The sequence below is a fragment of the Denticeps clupeoides genome, chromosome 17 (assembly GCF_900700375.1).
Source record: "Denticeps clupeoides chromosome 17, fDenClu1.1, whole genome shotgun sequence".
NCBI classification, from domain to species: domain Eukaryota; kingdom Metazoa; phylum Chordata; class Actinopteri; order Clupeiformes; family Denticipitidae; genus Denticeps; species Denticeps clupeoides.
In genome coordinates, this window is record NC_041723.1 from 7,462,343 (window position 1) to 7,476,933 (window position 14,591).

Genomic DNA, 14,591 nt, shown 5'->3' on the forward strand with positions numbered 1-14,591 from the left:
AATGGTGCAATTAAACTGAAACAGCCATGTATCTATTGAGCAATTAACCTTTGATAAACCAATTAGAATTTAGCTACTGATGACAGAAGGAAGGCCCTAGAGGGGCAGTATTCTGCTTTAATAGGACTCTCACCGGCACTGGATTAGTTTAGCCATGCTGTAAAATTGTCAGCATCCCCTGTTTTCTGGCACATTGATTTTTTTGTGCTGAGCCATCACACAGTTTTAGATGGAAAAGGGGAAATTACTGTGAAATAAAGGCTGAAAAGGCGACAGGATGTCAATCTGGGGGATTATAAGTATATATCATAATCGTCTCTGACTCTGAAAGCTCCAGGTCTCTTTGAAGCAGAAATCTTTACTGTCTCTGGTGTCGCTCCTTTCAAGATGTTTTCCTGCCAGTTGCTATGGCGACCGCCGTCAAAAGTTTTCATGCTTCTTCTGCACAACTTATTCTCATTGGTTAATGTCCATTAACTGAGAAGATTACAGAGCAATATTTTCTTTTTTTATACTGTACACAATCTCAGGGGTCATGATGAAATTATTTTATGCCCTTCGGTCATTAGGGGACTCTTCATCATTTGTAATGTGACTCACACAAACTGGACGTCTCCCAAATCTATTTCACCATCACAAACGTGCCAAACATAAATTCATCTGAGGCGAGTCCGGAGCAATATAATTTCCCCCGGCCTGACAGCCCTTGAGCTTTCCGAATGCAATAATGGAGAATTGATTATATACTTTATGGAGCACAGTGGGTCCAAATGTGTTTTGTGTTCTTCTTTTCACCAGCCTTTAATGGCTTAAAAAGAATAAGCATAGCTGTTAAAGATGTGCATACACTATTCAAAACAACAACAAAAAAAGGTTTTACAGTGGTCAGGCTGTATGATGTAGTCTTATTGCTTTCTTTATAAAATCTGATGCCTATTCTGGGCCCATCAGCCACAGAAGCATAGAAATGGAGGTGCGCTATAGTCATTAATTATATGCTGTACCATGAAATGGAGCAGGCTGCTGGCTGAAAATGTATTGTGTGAAATGCTTCAGCGTCGTATTGATGCCACGCTTTAATTTCCTGCCTTTGCTGTTTGTTATTAACATCGGAGGCGATAGGAATAGTTAATGAAATATGTATTCGGCAGTGTGCCGCCACTATGGCTGCATAATGAAGCAGAAAGAACTGGAAAACTAATAAACTTCGCATTTCTTTCGACGCGAACATGAAATCATATCAGAATAACTGATGACCCAGCAGCTCCGCCAGTACCGCCCTTCATCTCTCGTCAAATTATAGACCTGAGTTTGTGAGATGTGGGTGTGTTGATGGGGAGTTCGGTGGACCATTAGCTCATGTCCTTTCATTATGCTAAACCCTGGATCGGGGTTAGACTGCTATTCCATTTCCAAAGGTGATGTGAATTGCTTTATTTTGTCTGTGAAGGGAGAACTCCACAAGCGTAGGCTTGATAAGAACGTGTCCCTTCAGGAACTACTAAGAATATATTTTGCATGATTATACTGTACAAATGGGACTAGGGGACATTTCATAAGTACACATCATGACAGAATGGAATTTGGTTTGTTGATAAAGGGAAATAATTTGGAGTTTGTCTTGCTGCACAGCTCTAGCCCTTTTATTGCCATAATTGCCTACTTTGTTCTACTTTAGCATATAGGAAGCATCAAGTTTAAATTACATTAAAATCAGCTTTGAAGGACCACGGATCAAAGATATGTGGCAGTGTTTTTACTGTTACAAATGCATTCTCTATAATTATTTTGAATATGCTACTGTTTAGGGTAATTTACTAAATCATTTAGTAATGTCCTCTTTTTAATAGAAAACAGCATTTTTTCCATTAAAATAACATACAATTTTAAAATCACTCTTCAGACATTGTTGTCCCTGTAAATGGCTATTAGTGAATATTTGCATAAATTTTGAGAGAAGGATCGTTATCAGCAACAATTAGTCTTGAGGAAACAGTGTTTACAAATGCAAGTGTGTCAACGTAAAAGCTTCATTGATTATTAGAAAAATGATCTTAGTACAGCTAAAACCTGTTGCACTTTTTCAGACTAGTTGGTGCATCAGCAAAAGTGTGATTGACAACGTCATTAATTCTAACTTTGACAATGGCTGTTTCTTATGCAGTTTGTGATATTTTCTGGCCATACTGATTTTTCTTTACATGGAGAACATTATCACTGCAGCACCCATTGTCGTAGCAGTCGTATCATTGTGTATTGGCTTGCGAGGAGAGTTGTGGTCCTTAATTTTTTCTCTGTTGGTGTGAGCTTCCTCCCCCATGCAGGTTAGGTGCAATGGCCCTAGATTGCAGACTAATGAATATGAAATGTGCTGCATGTGCATACATTATACTCTCAGGTCCTTGTTCTCTTATGAATATGGTCTGGTGCGTGTCATTGCAAATTCCGCTACTAGAGAAAAACCTGTCCCAAGTTTAAAATGCGGCAGGCAGTTTTACACTGAGCGTGATTCCCCAATGCTGTTTGGCTTTCAGAGTATTTTGTTTTGTCAGAAATCTCATTATTGCTTACCATCTGTACACCATGTCTATCATCCAGCACACCGCGGCCCCAGCAGGCCCACAGAGAGACCAGCTCCCTCCATCTCGAAGCCTTCATCCTGGCTGCTTCGCCAGGCTGTCTCCCCTCAGACGGCCGTGATCTCCTGTACCAGGGGGTCACTTCAGCCTGTCCCTCCCCACCTCTGCGCTCATTAGGAAAACAACAGCCTCTGGCTCCGTCTCCCCCTCAGCCTCTTTTTTTTTTTTTTTTGCTTTCTATCTCTGTCTCACTCTCACATGCATTCGTTCATATTTTTAAATTCTTTCCCTGAAGCGGTTTTGGTATATGGGCTCTTTGCAAAAATACCCAACGGTGGTTTTATTTTTTCACTCAAATAAAGATCTTTGTAAAACGCAAGGTGCAGGTGAATGTTTCAGTAGCATTTGTACAAAAAAAAAAAATTTGCTCCGACTTCCAGAGGAGAGCACTTTTGGTGAGAGCCCGGGTAAACAGGCGAGGTTTTGCTTCGTTATTTTTCCATTAAAGTCCATTAGGCGCTGCTTTATTTATTTAACTTACCTGCCATGAGCGTTGTCAGGGACCAGCAGAAGGGATTTAAAGTTAAGCGATGTCCGGTATGTGTTGCAGGGCTTTGTCTGCGCGTTAAATTATGGCCTGAGAGAGAAAAAGCCATCAACTCCCGACCATCACCATTCCAGAAATGCAGGAGGGCATGTTGCGTCACCATGGCTGTCTCTGTCGCGAGCCCGGGGAGTTTGCCGCTCCTTGCGTTTGTATAGCGAAGCCGGGGCATTGAGGGAAGAGGATGGGATGGGAGTAGGAGGAGGATTCTTCACAGCCGATAAGCAGGATTTATGTCTGGGAAGCTCTTGATTGTCGGCCGCTGCCTCCACGGGGGTTGCAGCTGGCACCGCGAGCACGGTCAGTCTTTTCACTGGGCGCCAGAGCTCTGCTTTCTACGGACACCCGTCTTTTGCCTTTGGTTGTACGGATGCTTTTGTGAACGCCTTCCAAACTTCCTCTCACGACTTCAGGAGAGAAGGAGGCGCAGAAGCGAGGCATGGTAAAGGAAAGGGATTTTATTAACACAAAATGAAACGGAAATAAACGAAACCAAACCCGAAGGTCATGTGACTAACTGCGACAGGAAACTGATAACCACAAACATAAATCAAGGCATTAACAGTAGTCCACATTAATGGTTCTAATGACGGTTCTTATGGAGTCGTGGTCCATCGAGCCTAATTGGTTTCAGCTGAGCTGGACCAGGACTCCATAATCGGGTGCGACCCAAGCTCCATCACAGGCCGTCGGCAACCACAGGGCTCTTTTTTTTTTTTAAGCTATACTTTGCCTGCTCGTGGATCCTCGTGGACTTTTTTTTTTTCTTTTCAAAACCCACTTTTAAACACATTTAGACTTTGAGTTGAATATACCAACATATCAGTGTTTTAATTTCATCTCGGTGCAAACACCGCATTGAGGATCCTGAATACCGCTGAACCCCTGCACTGAATAAAAAAATGGGATTAGTTGTTTCCAGACTGCATTCAAGTACCGGATGCAACATGCCATGATTATCAGGTTCATTCTTCATTCTGTTTCCTATTGAGCTGCCATGGTTAAAGTTGCACGAGTGTGATAGATGTTGCTCCAGAGGATAATGTTTGCCCTCCCAGATAATAATGTAATAAATGGACCTCGGTAATGAATAATGAAGCACTTTATAAAATAGCCGTCGGTCAAAGTCAGCGTTACAGGTTTACGGCAGCCGGCGCTATCACTGCATGTTGGAAGAGGGCGGCAGGCAGGTTGTACATACCCTTAAAAACCGACTGTCATTGGAAAAAAACGTCTGGTGACAGCAGAGATGTGACACACTGGATTTATAACAACGGTCTCCATAAGGTACAATTAAATGGCTATTGCCTCGTATTAGCATCTAGCCTAAACCTGTTGGCCTTTTGAGTTTAATGTGCATGCTTGCAGGTAGAAACGATGAGAAAAGGGAGAATTAATTTCAATACACATCCAATAGGACACATTTTACTGTAAGAAGTGGATCGATGCGTTCTTCACTTTCAGGCCAAAGCTCAGATGCAAATCTAAATTGAAGTCATAAGAGACTCTCAAATGAAATAAAAGGGGCGAAAAAAAAGAAGAAAATGAATTGCTGTGGATGTCAAAGGGAGCAGAGCAAAATAATTCAATTACCTTTGAGGAATGACATTTGATCTAATCAGGCTCTTAATGCAGAGGAGGTCAAGCTGAGAATGGGGGCACTTTGCTAGTTAGCTGTGATTAGAGCTTGAATTCAGGACATCCAAGAAGGAGAGGAGTCCGTAATAAGCGCTGATAACAGAACTATCTGTGTTTCCGTTATTGCCGCCCGGTTTTGCCTAATGGCAACAGTGATAATGTTTACAATTCCCCATTTTCTACAACTCATATCCAGGTCAGGGATGTGGGGAAGCAGCGATCTGTCTCAGATGCCCCCAGGAGCACCCCCTGGAAATCCATGCAGATGTTGAGAGAACACTGAAACAGCAGTCACGTGACACGCTAACTGCGTTCAGGTTCTTGACCAGGACCATTAGCGACATGGCCTCACACCTCCAAGGTCGTCAGTTCAAATCCCTGCTCTAGCTGTGTGTGTGTAGTGTCCTACAGCCGTCCATGATCACTAAGTGAATTGTCGACTTTAAATTGTATGTAGCTGTGTGAGTGTGTGTCTTGCGGTAAGCGGGTGCCCTGCCCTGTGTGAGGTCCCGCCCTGCATCCCATGTCACAGTGAATCTGATTAGGACCATGCGATTATGGAAAGTGAGTAAATGAGTGGGTTTTTGAACAGATTCCATTCTGGATTCTTTGAACCTGATTCTTTGATTCTTTGAAGTCTTCCAAACCAGCTCACGTTTCCTTCAGTTTTGAACGGATCCAAATCAAAAATGGATCGACAGATGGTGGTAAACAATAGTAGCAAGATGGCGGATCACTCTGGCCAAAGGCACGCCCGCCAATGTCAATTAAAACCCAGGATTTTTTTTTTGGCCAGAATATTGAGAATGGCTCAGAAGTTGGTGCACAAACCAGGAAGTATCTGTTTCCTGTAAGTAGGAAGAGCCTAAATGTACTAATGTACTAAAATGTACTAATAACGTACTAATATTCTCAAAAATATCTGAGGTTTGAACCGTTAGACGTACCTGTATTAGAAACCGACAAGCGGAGCCAATGCTGGAACCCTGGAAAAGTCTTCTGACAGCCACACTTAAAGAGCTTTCCTGATAAAGTGCCCGATATATTATATTACTGTCTCGCCCGTTTACGCACGTACAATGCAGAAGCACAGAAAATGTAACGCTTCCTCTTCATGTGTGTGTTGGCGTGCGAGAGTGTGTTTGTGTGTCCTCTCCCATCAGTCCTACTCCATCGCCCCTTAGAGGGGCTCCCATGCGTGTTATTATCTTCTATTTTGAGTGACTCCCCGCTGTGTGGTGCGGAAAGAGAAAGGCACAGAAGTTCATTGCCGTCAGCTTCCAGCAGAGCCTTTGCGCGCCCGTTACTGATACGCGCTCCCGCCTGTCCGCCGGAACTCTCCTCTCTCCACTCTCGACTGTCCGCATCCCCGCGGCTCCTCTCCCAAAGGCCAAGTCTGTCACCAGTTATCGCCGTTACTCAGGCGCGCCCAAAATGTCAAACTGATCATGATTATTCCTTTTATGATTTCAAGCTTGTTAGCACGCTGGACGTAATCGAACGGAGGGCCGTGCAAGACGCAGAAACTGTCCGGAGCTCCAAAGCCGAGCTCTTCTGGACGAGCAATGGGCATTTAACTGGGATTTATATGGAAGATTCAGAGCACTGGCAGTGACATTAATTGTATTTTTTTCCCGCGCTGAGATGCTTGCACAGTGCTTGCAACATTTCTTTCTTTCTTTTTTTTTATTTTATCGGACCGATGCAGGCAGATGGCAGTGTCACTATGTGCCTGAAACTGAGCTTCTGGGCTGCCATGTACTTCGGAGACAGTTTCTGTGCTTTCAGAATCATCTTTCACTGAAGTCATGCCCCCGATAATGAAATGAATTAATGCGCCATGTGATATTACATTACCATGTGATGTTTGTTATTGTCACAGCTGCGTTCACATTCGGCAGCATTATCTAAAAAGTGACATAGTGTAGGTGTAGTGACTGTACTCCATGTCGAAAAGGGAGAAATGAAAAGTGCTGCAGTTATTAGGCTCCGCATTCAGGAATGGGGTTCCGTGATTTACGCCGGGCCTGGGTGGCGAACAACGGCGTAATCAATTCTGAAGGCTGCGAGGACTGAAGCCATCACGCGCTGAAAAGATCAAGGCGTGCAGCAGGCCTGATTTAACAGCGCAGTGACACATGGCGTCATTGTGCTGAGGACTTACCATCATTACGGAGAGACTCCCCTGCTATTTGTCATAGCGTTCCTCTAATGACGAATCGAGCAGAGCCTCACATGCTTTCTGCGGAGCTCGAGATTATTGGCTATTTTTAGAATAAATGCCACAATGAACTGGGGAGGTGCGAACTGTTAGCTGCAGCTTGAACTGCAGGGTGAAGTGGCCGGAAATACATTTTTCACACAAAAGCTGTTATTTTCAGTCTGTGTCTTCTTTAACATCAGGCAATTCAATACAAAACAATTAGGGCTTTCCAAATTAATGCATTAATTGAAGCAATTCATTTAGAAATATGTAATGCGTTAAACTCATTATTTTAAATAGGCATTATAGCAGGGTTTAGTATTGAGATTTAATCATGATTACTTCATTGTAAAACATACAACTAATTCGTTATTTTTTTAAATAACTGACAGCCCTAACTACAAAATAATACAGATGTTATATACTTAGTAAAGCAAAAGCATTAAAAATATTTACAGATGTAAATACAGAAGGGATGTGTTGAGGAAGCCATACTGTTAGTCGGAGAGTCTATTAAAAGCCTGTGGTTTTCACTGGAGTCACTGGAGGTTTGCCTCAGCATTCTGTTGCCAGGGCAGGTTGCTGGGTGATTGACAGCCCGAGTGAGCATGCTCAGTCATAAGTGAAGGCGTCGACCTCCTCCTGTCGTCGCCTCATGATCTCCTGCAGCTCTGAAGTCCCTTGGATCCTCTGTGGGTGAATGTTCTAGTGTGAGATGTGTTCAAGAGGGCTTCCTGCTGAAAATCTCTCCCACGCAAGACATGAATCTGAACCTGATTGTAGGAGTTAGGGCTCACATTATCCATCATATTGCAGGAAGTACAACTAGTGTTAAGGAACTTATTTTCAAACATGATATGCAAGACACACCTTTAATAGCAATTGTAAAATATGTTGCATAAATTGCAAGTCACCAAGAAAGTACATGACAACGTTCTATTGCATGGAAAAGCCTAGGATTTCCTGGACAATAGAACATGTCATGAGACACCCAAATAACCCTATTACCACAAAATGCTGAGGTGTTTTAACTTTTTTTCACCACATTGCACAGGGTAATAAAAAGCACGGCAGTATCTGGTTTTGTACAAAGCTGGAACTGTTTTGGAGAAATCATCATAACATCAAATGACATACTTAATATTGGCCTGAAGTTAAACATTTCATTGTGCCTCATAATCAATTTTGTCAATAACATTGCTGTTGTGCCACAAAAATAGGCACAAAATGTTGAAAAAAGCGATTAATTACGATTCTGAACCGTGTTCGGGTGACCTCACCTTCAGAGAAAAAAAAAAATCAGGCCTAAAGCATGAAAATGGATGTCGCAGACTCATTTTTCTTTGCAAGGACATTGGTGCAGAGGCCAGAGAAGACCCCGACACAGTAAGCGTGCATGTTTGTGTTGCACAACTGACCTCCAGCTGGGATTTCTGCACAGTGACTTGACTGTAGACCCGGGAGCCCTCGTCCCCGCAGACGGCCTTCAGCTCATCCTTGCTCAGAGAGAAGAGCTGGGCCCCGGTCAGGATGCCCAGGCAGTTCACCGTGCTGAGGCGGGGCAGAGGCACATCGTTACTGCGGATTATTTTGACACCGCCGGCGGCTCCAGCTTCACAACACAGTTGCATTATAATACAAATGCACGATGGAAAGTGTTGTGTGTGTGGTAGTGGGTGGCCGTCCACACACTGCACCCCCGGTGCCTTTCATGACTGCCCACTGTTCACTAAGGGTGATGGGTTAAATACGGATTTTGTTGTGTGCACCGTGTACCATGCTGTTTATCACATTGACAAAAAAAATCTCTTTCACATTCAGATATACATTTTCCCCACTGATCATGCCTATAGCCGTGGCCTCATGGCGTGGACTCACGGTCTACTGAAGCCCTTGGTGTTGAGCCATGCGGTGACCTCCCACGGCTGCGACTCGAAGGTGAGAGGTGTGGGCGTGCCGGCAGGCCGCTCGGGTCGGAAGTTGCGCCCCTGTGGCTGGCTCTTACTGGCAGTGATCCTCTGCAGCAATTCATCAGTCACCTGGCTTCTACCTGCGGGGCACAGTGGGATGAAGCACACGGGATAAACATCACTAAGTGAAGGTTAAGACACCTTCTCTGTCTCGCTACATTTGTCTAGTAGTTAATCGCTTGATCCTGACTAAGATAAATTAATTTATTAATTTCATATTCCTACTCATGTGTTTACTTAGTTAAAGCCTGACTTTTTTCCAGTTGACTTTTCTCTCCTTGCCCTGATCTCATGATGAGTAATGGGAGCATGTGGGGAGGTGCTCACTGTCTTTATCCTGTAGGGTTTTCCCCTTCTCTGCTCTCTCGTCACCGGTGACTGGCACCGACGCAGAGGGCACAATGCTCGGCTGCACAGGCTGAAGCACAGGGAGAGGGACAGAGAGAGGGACAGGGAGTGAGATGCACAACGAACAGTCTGAATAAGAGGTTGAAGGATCTGAGTGGTCAACAAATTTAACTCACAGACAGCTAACCCACAACATCACAGTTTCAATCAGTTTCAGTGAATGTAAGTTGCTTTGGATAAGGTTAGTATTAAGGTTTAACCCATGGTAAGGTGTGCTTGAAAACGAGGCAAAAAGAAACATTGAAGCCTACAAATAAAATATTCCTTTAACATATTTCAAAGTGCATAATTCCATCTTATACCAAAAATCCTTACTGTGTTCTGATTGGTCTGCACGGCTGTTTCAAGTCGCTTTGGGGCCCCCAGGCAAAATGGATTTGGAGGGCCCTACATGTAGGGGATATTATTTTGTGCAAATTATAGTTGACTTGAGACAACCTGATCACACGCTTGAAGAGATCAGTCAACTTATTTGCTAAAACAAACAATATTTCCAAAAACAGGCCTGGTGTTATGTAAGACGGTAATATATGTGTTTGACACCACCATGTTGCCTGGTTGAAGAGATTTATAGATTTTGAATTATTTAGCAATCCAATTTTTACAGAAAAAAAAAACACTGAAGCTTTTACATTTTACATTTACAGCATTTATCAGACGGCCTTATCCAGAGTGACTTACAATCAGTAGTTATAGGGGCAGCCACCCTGAAGCAGCTCAGGGTTAAGTGTCTTACCCTTACACAATGTTAGTAAGTGGAGTTTTAAGTGTAGTGTGTTACTCAATAGGCTACTACCAGACCTGTGTATGCATTTCTGGCTTCCTGTGGTTGCTGTTAATTTAAACGATGATCATTTTTCACAGCTTGGAGTAGTTCACAGACGGTCCCTTATTTGCCATTGAAGACACTAGCTTCATTTTTTGATTTATCTGACTAGTAACTATTTTATAAATACTAAAATTGGCTCTAACTGAGCTCTTGGACATGCTCTTAGCTTTTGCTCTGGACTTTTTATGTCGTAGTCTTTTTATGTGGTGGCACACATTTGTTTGCTAAGTAACAGGTAGCACATTAGATTAAATGCTACAAACTACTGTAGTGTGGTAGAAACCCAATGGAAAGAGACTTCAATCAGATGCCTACAAAGAACAGGTTCAACCGTCCCAGAGCAAGACCTTTGACCCTGAGTTGGCCTGTGAGGACTGTTCCTGTAATTAGTGGATGAAAGTTGCTCTAGATAAGACCGCTGGCTAAATGAAATGTATATCGGTGTGGATGTCTCTGTTGGTGTTAACTTCACTCTCAGAATTGTGGTTGGCAGCTACCTGAACGACTGGCACTTTGCGAGACAGGTACTCTTCAGGGCCCACTTCCTGGAGTATGCTGTAGGGAACGTGTCCTTCCTGTCCACTGCGGCTCCTCAGCCTCCACCACTGTTTTCCGTCCTCCAAAACCTGCAGGAGTGCTCAGTTCTCATTGCATTAGAAATGTGAAACCCCACCAGGTCCAGATGTGGTTACCGTTTCCCATTTACTGCTTGAAAACCACAGCCTGTATATTAGCATCCCATTGGTCTAAAGCATTAGTTCTTCACTGCATGCTTAAAAAAGACCACAAATTGTTGACCATTAAGAGCCTTTTTAGTTTGTCGTGATCAAATATCCAGGATCTCAAATGCACAAGCAGCATGCATTCTCTCACACTGGTATCTGAAGGTCTGTGCTTCCTCTGTGGACCCGCAGTCATACCTCCAGAACATCACCTTGCTGCACTGAGAGTTCATTGGGATTGCGAGCCACAAAGTGGTATCGGATCTTGGCGTACTTTTGGTTGCCCGAAGGTGCGCTGTAAGACCTGGGTGGGGTAAATGCAGAGCAGAAGGGTGCACAAAGTGGCCGTTATGCCACCGTTTAATGTCTCGCCATACAATTACTCAGCATGGCAGCCTGAAGTCAATGCACTTTTTTATCTTTACAGATTCATTTCCCTGCTAAATGGCTTATTTACCACTTTGACATATTAATTAAAGTGAAAATATGGTGCATATTGTGGCAATTCATTCCTCCGCTCAGTTTCTAACAATGCAGCCGTTTAATGGACACCGGGAAAAGCTTTGCATTCAATGAACTTGCATTGAAGGCATCAGAAAGGCTCGCTCTATACCCATTATTTTTGTAACAGGATCCTCAGTAGCCTCTCTGAGGCACACTGAGCCATTACATCAGAGACACTTATCCTCATTAGGCAGAGAAATTGCTGTGGTTTGTCAAATTGTGCTTCCATAACTGATGACTTTTGCACATCTCAGTCCCTCTTCTGTCCCTCCTTTTATCTGTAGATTATAGATCAATGCATATAAATATATTCATATACAGTAGACAGAGAAATTTTTGCTGAGGATTCTCATTTTAGATTTGCTTTTGTAGTCTAGCTCAATACAACACCTTTGCAGCATCTATTTCATGTAAATTTAGCAGGAAGGCATTAGATGTTGGCAGATTTTTTTTTAAACACCATGCAGTGATTGACAGGAGCATTTAATTGAATTGACCTCCACAGGAGACTATATTAGCACCAGTTTTGCTTATTTTAGAGTCCAGAAAGCATTTCTCGACTTATAAAAGAAAGGCTGTACACAGCAGTTCTAGCACATGGAATAAACTTACGACTCCCACATCCTTTATCGACAGTGAGCCTCTTCCCAGTTCGCTGCAGGACAGCTGCGAATCACCTGAAAACCTCAATCCAAGTGTGTGTGTGTGTGTGAGATAGAGAGAGAGAGAGAGGGTGGAAAAAGAAACATTAACTCGATGTGCTGAAGCCTGCACACGAGCTGCAGATGAATATTTTAGCAGGGCAGCACAAAGCATGGAGAACTTTAAACTCTGCTTGCCGCTCTCCATGCATGTTTAATGACCTCTCCGCCTCTGTCCAGAGGCAGGAAGACGATCCCCGCCAGGACCCTGTGTCCGAGAGCTGGCAGGCCCAATTGCTTGATAAATAAGTAAACATTTTCATCTCATGAAACAGATGCACTCAACAGAATTTCAGTCCAGGGCAAAGAGATTAGTTTCCCTTCTGAAATCTGTCCTCTTTACAAACAATTGATTAGTCTTCTGATGTAGTTTATTGACCCCCAATGACTTTGCCTTTGCACGGCTTTAATGTGATAATATTTCTGAAAGGCACCAAGGGACAATCACCTGCCAATCAAAACGGCGGGTAACTTCATCCCAGATGGCTATAATTCACCCTCTAGATGTCAAATTACAAATGAAAGGACAATTAACACGTCTGAGCAGAGTCTCACTTGATGTGGGGTTATGATGGTTGCGGTTTGTGTCCATGAGTGTGAAACTCTCAATCCAAACCAACACCTAATGGACAGTGTCTTACACCAAACATCGGTGCAGCATATGAGGTTGTATTTAGAGATTGTAATAATGTGCACTGGATTGGATTGAAGCCCTGGAGCTGGTCTCTTACCTCACTCTTTACCAACATGCTAACCAGAGGAGGAAAAGCCAGTCAATGTATTGCTATTTAGATAATAAATAGCAAAATTCTAATCTCAAAATAGTCGCTCTGATAATCACTTTCAAATACTTATTTGAAAGCCAGCTGGAATTGTCCATTAGCCACCAAAACAGGCCAATCGCTTTAATATTTGAAGCCCCTACACTGAACTCTGGTTCTGGCCAGAAAAAAAACTGACCATGTTTTCATATTTCCTGTCATTATAATCATACAGCTCAGCACATGCCCCATGGCAGCCTAATGAGAGCCATAAACAGATGCACACGGTGTGAGGTCATGGGTGCCACATTCTGCTGAAAGGAGTCCTGACCTTCATCATTAGGACTCAAGACACATCGTCGTGCAGCATGAGCCAGTCGTAGCTTTCTCCTAGTGCTTTTTTGGCATTTAGATTAAGAGGCCAAAAGTTTTTTGTACTTTCCAAAAAAAAAACTAAAAGAAAAAACTTTGGGTTTTTTTTTTATACAAAGTCCATTTTCAGTTGCCTGGATGTCATCAAACAAATGAACAATAGAGTTTACAAAAAGGCTTTGTTGTACAACATACCCAGTTATTAAAATGGCATCTAATTAGAAACAGCGAGCAGCCATTTTACATAAGATTAATTGCATTTTTGAGAGCACTTTCTCTTCATTATCATTCTGTCTCGCAAATGGATTCTAGGCAACAATGATGCATATTCATTTTCAGGAACCTGGAAATGGTGGGGATACAAACAGAATGTGAAATGTGCGAGGCTCTGCCCTCAAGGCCTTTCCCACCGCATGGAGCGTGGTCACAGCAGATCCCGTTCTTTTATTCTGTACGGCTGTAATATGATATTTATGAAGGTTTTAGTGCTGATTCTCTTTGCCTCGCCTGCTTGTTGTGTGTGTGCGTGTATTTGTGTGTGCCGTGTGTCTGCATAGAGAAAGACGGGGTGTGAGGAGTCTAAATTCGGCTTCCCGATCCTTTTCCCCCTGATTAATAATTGATGTACTGTGGCTTTTACCAGTCCTTGATTTCATACATTTTTTTATTTTTCTCTCCATCGCCGTAAAACAATCCACCCTGCGTTCCACTGCTATGCTTTCACGAGAATGAATTCCACGGACCTGCGTACAGCCAATTTTACTGGGGTTCAGAGCAAAAACTTTTTTCTCTCCTTTTCTTAAGTTCAAAAAAGGGAAGGAAGAAGTACATGCGTTTTGTTTTACCTGAGGGTTGCTCCAGCACTTCAAAGACAAAACAGGTTTTCTGTCAGCCACGGGAACATGCGGCGGCGCTTTCACTTCTAAATGCGCCGGGATGCCGCGCTTATGCGCCGCAAACACCGCTGGGAATTTGAGACAATAGCCTTTCTCCTCCCGTGCATGCATGTAATTATAAAATCATATCATACATCTGACATTTTCTGCTCATGCACTCTTCCAAGGGACGCTGGATACGACGGAGGGCCTCAAAGGTCATGCATTCATGTTTTCAGGTTATTTGTGTCATTTTTATGACACAAATGTTGTTTTCTCATTATAACCAGTCATTTTTTTAAATCATCATCATGACATTATGAAATGTTGCTTTGTTTTGTTGATGAAACATTGTTTTAAGTGATAACAGCATGATGTTTTTCCATCTACCAGACTCTTCCCACGGTCACTTTTTTCTCAGACCA

The 14,591-nt window shown here is 43.0% G+C and overlaps 2 protein-coding genes across 5 annotated transcripts in view; one reads left to right on the forward strand and one right to left on the reverse strand.

The window, feature by feature from the left end:
- The window catches only part of mgat4c (mgat4 family member C), a 98,457-nt gene that overhangs the window by 63,718 nt on the left and 20,148 nt on the right, over positions 1-14,591 (forward strand). The gene's annotated exons all lie outside the window — the stretch shown is intronic.
- Positions 7,055-12,238, reverse strand: eps8b (epidermal growth factor receptor pathway substrate 8b). Of its 3 annotated transcripts, none has more exons than XM_028959154.1 (8): positions 12,070-12,238; positions 11,152-11,257; positions 10,729-10,857; positions 9,718-9,789; positions 9,322-9,412; positions 8,903-9,074; positions 8,443-8,575; positions 7,055-7,714 (listed from the first exon to the last, which is right to left on the reverse strand). In XM_028959154.1, exons 1-8 carry the CDS (start codon positions 12,078-12,080, stop codon positions 7,637-7,639), a joined length of 792 nt encoding a protein of 263 aa, XP_028814987.1. In that variant the 5' UTR covers positions 12,081-12,238; the 3' UTR covers positions 7,055-7,636. The 3 variants fall into 3 exon arrangements, with proteins under 3 accessions (XP_028814987.1, XP_028814986.1, XP_028814988.1); XM_028959153.1 differs by having other exon boundaries at positions 7,055-7,797; XM_028959155.1 differs by lacking the exon at positions 9,718-9,789 and having other exon boundaries at positions 7,055-7,797.